General features: G+C 67.4%; 1 protein-coding gene across 1 annotated transcript; it reads left to right on the forward strand.

Annotated features, from left to right (window-relative positions):
• Positions 1-2,086: 2,086 nt before the first annotated feature.
• Positions 2,087-3,486, forward strand: CHLNCDRAFT_23377 (hypothetical protein; the record flags this gene model as incomplete). Its single annotated transcript, XM_005847572.1, has 3 exons — positions 2,087-2,644; positions 2,908-3,132; positions 3,346-3,486. Coding segments are annotated over 3 exons (924 nt in total), but the record flags the coding sequence as incomplete, so codon positions are not given.
• Positions 3,487-7,461: the final 3,975 nt, after the last annotated feature.

Genomic DNA, 7,461 nt, shown 5'->3' on the forward strand with positions numbered 1-7,461 from the left:
ACGGCAGCGCCGCCCACTGCCTGGCCGCCAGAGTGCAGTTTATGGTTGCATTGCGCTGGCAGAGTGTAATATCAATGAATCCATCGCAACAAGAAGACCGCCAGCTCGCCCTCGTCGCACTCAGCAGGCCCAGAAAATGCATGGGCTGGCCTGGGCAGCAATGCTGTGGTTTTGTCAGGCACAGAACACGCTGACGGCAGGGCAGACCCAGGAGGTGGTGCAGGGCACTGCTGCCAATGCTGATTTGCATGCCATCCCGGTTTGGGGACCCTGACACCCTACTGAATGAGGCCCTGGGAGGGCAGGCCCAGAAAATGCATGGGCTGGCCTGGGCAGCAATGCTGTGGTTTTGTCAGGCACAGCAGAACACGCTGACGGCAGGGCAGACCCAGGAGGTGGTGTAGGGCACTGCTGCCAATGCTGATTTGCATGCCATCCCGGTTTGGGGACCCTGACACCCTACTGAATGAGGCCCTGGGAGGGCAGGCCCAGAAAATGCATGGGCTGGCCTGGGCAGCAATGCTGTGGTTTTGTCAGGCACAGCAGAACACGGCAGGGCAGACAGGAGGTGGTGTAGGGCACTGCTGCCAATGCTGATTTGCATGCCATCCCGGTTTGGGGACCCTGACACCCTACTGAATGAGGCCCTGGGAGGGCAGGCCCAGAAAATGCATGGGCTGGCCTGGGCAGCAATGCTGTGGTTTTGTCAGGCACAGAACACGCTGACGGCAGGGCAGACCCAGGAGGTGGTGCAGGGCACTGCTGCCAATGCTGATTTGCATGCCATCCCGGTTTGGGGACCCTGACACCCTACTGAATGAGGCCCTGGGAGGGCAGGCCCAGAAAATGCATGGGCTGGCCTGGGCAGCAAAATGCAAATGTTGCTTTCTGCATTGCACGTGGGTGGCAGGTGGCAATCAAGGTGCTCAGGGCTTGCACTGCTGCAATTTCCCCGCTTTGGTACACGCTTCATGAGTTCCTCTCTAGCTTTTGTCGCTGCAGGCGAACGTTAATGGCTCCGTTTTCGGTAAGTCAATGCCCAAGGTGCAGCTGCGGTTGGCCGCCTACTCCAGTCTGCCCTGAAATCTCTTCGCATGCGTCATGATTCGCATCTGAGCTTGACGAATGGGGGGAGGATTGCGGCCGGGAGGGTGTGTCAGTTGCGCGCCAGGCTGGACGGTTGCCGCGCGCACAGAGGCCCCCCGGGCCGTTCCAGTAGGCCCCCCACGCCATCAACGAAGCGCACAAGTCGCGCGGGCAGGCGGGGACGCTGCAGCGGGGGGGGCGGGGGATGGCGCGGCGCGATGGGCGCCCGGGCGCTCGGGGAACGCCGCCCAAAGGCCCCTGAGTGCGCGCAGGAGGGGAGTCGGCGCGGCGCGGCGCCGGGAACGGGGCGGGGAACGCGGGCCCCGGGGGCGTCCCCCCACCGTGTTTTCCCATGGACCTTTTACCCTGAAACGTGACCGAGCAAGTGGGACATTCCATCACTTCTCATTGAACAGAACGGATAGCATTGCTGAGAACTGTAACAAGGAAACGAGCTTGAACTTGCGCAGAGCTGTTGGCACGGGCCTGCAAGGCGCCGGCGGCTTGCAGCGGCGGCGCCTTCAGTCACCCCCACACCCCCGCGCCTGCGAGCCTCCGCTGCGCTCCTGATCGCAGGAAGAGCCGCAATAAGGCACACAGCGCCGGCCGGGAGGCCAGATTCTCGTGGCAGCAGTTTGGGTGGGTGGAAGGCCAGCTGCATGGGAGCTTTGGGGCCCTTCTGCCGGCCGCCCCGCTCCGCCCCAGCTCGTCTTCAGCGCTACACACCACTTGAGCAGCCCCTGTGGCCTCTCCCGGCCCGCAGTTTTCGCGCGAACCTGCTTGGCGACTTTGCAGTGGCCCGGCGCGTGGACCAGCCGCTAGCGCCCCGGCACCCCCACACACCATGGCTGCCAGCTTGGGCAGCCGGTGCGTGGAGGTGGGCGGCGCCCGAGCACCTGTGCACGCCCGCCTGTCCCGCTTCCACAACACCCTCGCCCACGCTCTGCTGCGGCCACCCCCACGCCCCCGGCCGCGGCTAGCCGTGACCGTGGCGGCCGCCATGCCGGCCAGCCTGCCGCGGCCGGTGCCCTGGGAGGGCGGCAGCGATGTGCCGGCACCTGGCGGCGATCCCAGCGGCGGCGAATCCCGCTCCTCCCCGTCCTCCTCCCCCAGCAGCAGCAGCAGCAGCAGCAGCAGCAGCGGCGGCGGCCGCACAGGCCTCAAGCCCCTGCCGCGCAACGTGGAGGGCGTGGCCGACGACGTCAGCCTGGCCAACCCGCTGCAGCGCATGGAGCGGCTGGGCACCGCCTGGTTTGGCACCATCTTCGAGCTGGACGGCGTGTGCATAGAGCAGGAGTGCGGCGATGGCGGCCGCTCCTGGCAGCAGCTGGCGGCGGAGGAGGGCAAGGCGCCGCCGCCGCTGTGGGCGCTGAAGAAGGCGCAGGGGATGAAGAACGAGCAGGTGGTGTCGGAGGTCTTCTGCTGGACACGCAACCCGGCAGAGGCGCGGCGGCTGGCGGCGCGGCGCGAGGCCATCCTGGCAGAGCTGCTGGGGGGGCGCAAGCCGTTGGTGCCGGGCGGAGTCACGCAGCTCATGGACCTGCTGCAGCGCAACCAGGTGCGGGGGCCTGTCGAGGTACAAAACTGTGGCAGGCAGTGGTGGTGGGTGGGCAGGCTCTGGGTGCGGCGCGCTGGCGGGTGGCGCAGGCATGGCGGCCCATGTGGCGACGGCAGCGACGAGCTACCCCAGCAGCTGCCCCAGCGTGGCGTGCCAGATGTGGCTGCGTGGCAAGGCCCGCTGGCATGTATTCAACCTGCCTTGCTTTTTCGGCGTCGACTGAACGCTGCGCTGCGCCGCGCTGCGTGCCTGCTGGCCTGCAGGCGCCGCTGGCGCTCGTGTCCTCGGCGCCCGAGCAGCGAGTGCTGCCGGCGCTGGAGGCTGCGGGGCTGCAGGGGCGGTTTGACGCGGTGGTGACTGCCGACGACGTGCACCGCGGCCAGCCCGACCCCGAGGGCTACCTGTACGCGGCGCAGAAGATGCAGCGCCCGCCGCTGCGCTGCGTCGTTATCGGCAGCTCCAACCTCAGCATCGAGGCCGCCCACGAGGTGCCGCTGCCAGCCGCTGCCGCTGCTGCGGCTGGCTGCGGCTGCTGCGCGCCATGGTGGAGCACGTGGGGGGTGGTGCCAGGCCCTTGGCGGCCCGGGCGCAGGCACAGCAGCTGGCGCGGCCCCTGCCTGCCTGCCCGCATCGGCTCAAAACCGCACCCCCCTCCACACGCACCCGCCCTCTCACCTCCCCGCTGCCGCCGGCTGCCGCAGGTGGGCATGAAGTGTGTGGCGCTGGCGGGACGGCAGCCCGTGTACGAGCTGGGCGCTGCGGACCTGGTGGTGCGCGACCTGTCCCAGCTCTCCTTTGTCAACCTCAAGCGCCTGTTTGCCGCCGAGGAGACGGTGTCGGGGCAGGTGGGGCGAGGCCGGCTTCCTTTGGCTGGGCTGGCTGGCTGGGCTAGGGCTGGCTGCCGCCGCCTGCTCTGTCCTTTGCTGCCCTGTCCCCACCTGCCTTCCCTTCCTCCCCTGCCTGCTCCCTCCCGCTCACCCCCACCCGCCATCCGCCTGCTCCCTGCTCCGCCCATCCCGGCCTGCAGGGTGATGACGAGGACGGGCTGGAACGCGAGATGGAGGAGGAGGGGTCGGATGGCGGCAGCTACGTCACCACACAGGTGCTCGACTGGTGACCCCTGTCGGCGCCGCCAGCGCTGCATGCAGCCCTCCCGCCGCCGCCGGCACCTCCCGGCCAGCAGCGGCTGCACGGGCGGCCCCTCCCAAACCCACCACGCCTTGCGAAACCCACGGACCCTACCCCTACCCCAGTCTTCCTGTGCCATCTCATCTCACCCGTCGGAAGCCAGCCGCACCTCAACGAAACCGGTTTTTTCATGTCCCCCCTGTTTGATGTCGCAAGCACCGCCCACTCCCCTTATGCGTCCCGCATGCCTCTGCACTTGATCCACAAAAAATGCAGGGTGTGCTCCACTCCCCCACACATGGCCACCCGCTGCCTCAGCGTCAGTTTGTTCCTCTCTCCTTCTCCCCAATTGTTGCACCCTGTCTCGGCCGCCTGTAGATTCCGGGTGCACCCGCAGCTCCGCCGCGGGGCCCGCCTCGCCATGGCTGCCTCCCCGCGGGCTGGCGGGCCGCATCCTTCCCTTTGGTCCCCCGCCCCCTTTCCCTCGGTCTTCCTTTGTGTATCACTACTGCTGAGGGGCGCCGCTACTCGCTGCCGGCGTGGCGCGCTGTGCCATTAGATGGCTTGTGTATCATACGTTTAGGAGCTCTAGGTCAAGCAGCATGTCCATGTTCCCCATGCCATCTCGTGTGCCCCATCGATCCTGGAATTGGCATGTAATATGCTGTCACAGCACCTGATCAGGTCGCCCCTGCCATCCCACGGCACAGCGCGGCTACTGCCAGCAGCCGGCTTGCAATGCTGCAGGGTTCCTGGCGCATGGTGCAGGGATCCCAAGCGGGGACAGCGCTTGGAGTGGTGCCACATGCTGGGACTTTGCTGGTGTCAGAGGGTAGGCGCCTGGTGCAGCTGCTCTCTCGCGCCGGCAGCTCTCGCCTCGTCCGCGGCGGGGCTGCGGCCGCGGCGTGGGGCAGGCGAGCAGTGCCTGCTGGCCAGCCGGCGCCGGCCGGATATCAGCGGCTTGTCCACAACTGTGTGCATTCAGGACTGCCCGGATGCAGGCAGGATGCAGGTGTGACCCGGTGCCATTACCAACCTGTGACAGCACGGCCACAATGGGGGAGAGGGCAGGGGCTCTCCGTGAGCCCCGACCCAGACTCCCTGCTCAGCTCATTCGCTTTACATCCACTAGAGACGCCAGCGTCCATTGCTACTCCACCAACAACGCACCACTCATCAACTGCGTTAGTGAGGGCTTGCAGCTGCCCAGCGCCCAAGCAGGCTGGTGATAGAACTCGAAAGTGTTCAAGAGAAGCCCACGCTGCCTGGTAAACATCCGAAACCCGCCCGAAAGTCCGCAGCAAAAGCAGCAGCTCTCACCCGGCCACGGCCACGGCGCTCCGTGAGGAGGAGGACAAGTGCCGAATGCGCCAGGCCACTAGAGCCTCACTTCGGCGGGGATACCAGGCTGCCGGCCAGCTTCATCCCATCCCCGATTTGGCACTCCGAAGCCGGAACTTCGTGCAGAAGGGGCCCCAGCTTCTGAAGCACCTTGCATTCTCAGGTGGGGAGCCCGCGCTCAACAGATAGCTTCGGGTTGGCTGGTTGCCGCGGTACAGCGCCTTGCATGGCGGGACGGGCACTGGAGGCGTGAGGAACGCACCCCGGGCCTGCTGCAGACCCGCACCTCGAGTCAGAGTACTGGCAGGAAGTGACTGAGCAGAGCAAAGCTGACGATGCCCTGCTGATCACTGTGCGGGTGGGTGCACCCCGGCGCTGTCCGGCATCTCCAGTCGGCGCGGTTTGGCCGCCGAGCTCAGCCGTCTCCCCTGCACCCTGGCCCTGCAGCTGTGCTTGTGCATGGCACTGGCCGGCAAGGCGCTGGGGTCCGGAATGAAGCAGTTGGGCCTCACCATGCTGCTGGGCTGCGCTGTGCCATCGACCGCCCAGCTGGCGCTGGTGCTGACGTGGCACGAGCCATACAGCAGGTGCGCCCCGTCGTCTCCAAGCCTGGTGGCAGCTCATGCCATTCCAGATCCCCAGCCAGACCTCTGCTGCTGCGCAGGATGCACCTGATGGCCTCCACCCTGGGCCACACCGCCAGCGACATGCTCAGCCTGGCCGCCGTCTGGCGCGCACGGCAGGCGCTGGGCCCTTATGACGCCATCCTGCGAGTCTGGGCCCACCCCTTGCACGGAGTAAGCGTGGCGGGCGCGGCGCACCTGCCAGACAGCAGCGCTTGCTTGTGCTTGCCTCACACACCTTACCAGAGATTGTCTGGCTTGACTCGGAGCCGCCCGTCTTGCGCTGCCACCCCTGCAGGCTGCCTATGTGACAATCACCACCCTGAGGAGCCGGGTGCCCTTTGCCCTGCGGTTTGCCAACAACCTCATCCACCTGGTGGCACAGGTGCTAGCAGAGCAGCTCGCTGCCTCGCTGGCGGCCCGCTGGATGCGTGACATGCCACAGCGGCATGCCTCACCGGCATCTTGCGGAGCTTGCGTCGGGCGGCCACTCGGTGCACCACGGCCAGCATGCAGCTCATCCTGCAGCTCATCCCCGCTCCTGCCTTCACTGCCGCTGCAGCTCCTGCTGTCCACCGTGCTGCCCGCTGGCTTGGAGCTGCTCACCACCGCCGCCGGCTCAGAGGCGGGGGCAGCTCAGGCCCTCTCATCCTGCCAGCGCGGCTTCTGTGTGGCCCTTGCCACACTCGCCTTCTGTGTGCCGCTGCACTTGGTGTACTGGCGGGAGGTGAGGCACAGGGCTCCTGCAGCACCGGGCAAGCAGGCCGCGCCTGCCTCCCTGGCTGCTCCCCTCCTCCAGCGCCATGAGTGTGTTGCTGCTGCTGCAGGCGGCGGATGGACTTTGCCACCGCCCGCGGCCTCCAGGCGTGCACCGCCCAGCTGGACCCTCTGGAGCCCATCTCCTTCACCCTGCCCGCCCTGGCCGGCGCCTGCCAGCTGTGCTGCTACTTGAGCTGAGCCCGCGTGGGGCGCTGCCCAATGCACATGCGCATTGGTTGCCTCATGCGCCCCTCGCAGGCCCCGCAAGCAGGAGGCCTACTGCCGCGAGAACGGCCTCACCGTCAACGTGAAGAAGACGAAGGTCATGCTGCTCGCCGGCGCCACCAGCGAGGAGGCGGCGCTGCGGCGCGTGCGCAAGGCGCGGTTCACCTATGCCGGCAGCGAGATCGAGGCGGTGCCCGACTTCAAGTACCTGGGCATCACCTTCCACTGCTGCAAGCCGCTAGGGGAGTCTGCTGCCGCTACCCGCGCGGCGGTGGCCCGCTTTGCCGCTGCATCGTTTGAGGCGCGATGCGAGGAGCTGGCTTGGAGGCAGCCAAGCTACTGCTGACCCTTTATGACGTGCTTGTGGACTCTACGCTGTCCTATGCCGGCGCAGTGTGGGCCCCTGGGCTGGCGATGGCTGCGGCGGCACGCCCTGTTGTGAGCGGCGGCGCTGGTCGCAGCACCCCGTTGTCGGAGCCCGAGCTGCAGCACCTGCGGTTCCTGAGGCGCCTTCTGGCGCTGCCGCGCAGCATCCCCGCCGCCACTATCCTGGCAGAGGCAGGCCAGCCGCCGCTCCATGCCCGCTGGCTGCGGCAGGCAGCCCGCCTGTGGAACAGCTTGGTGACCGCCCCTGAGGGCAGCATGCCGCGCCTGGTCGTGCAGGCAGCGGCAGCGGTGGCAGTAGATTGCGCAGACGTGCCGCCACAGCGGCAGCCTTGGGCCGCCCAGCTGGCGCACAGC

The sequence above is a fragment of the Chlorella variabilis genome (genome assembly GCF_000147415.1).
Source record: "Chlorella variabilis unplaced genomic scaffold CHLNCscaffold_10, whole genome shotgun sequence".
NCBI classification, from domain to species: Eukaryota; Viridiplantae; Chlorophyta; class Trebouxiophyceae; order Chlorellales; family Chlorellaceae; genus Chlorella; species Chlorella variabilis.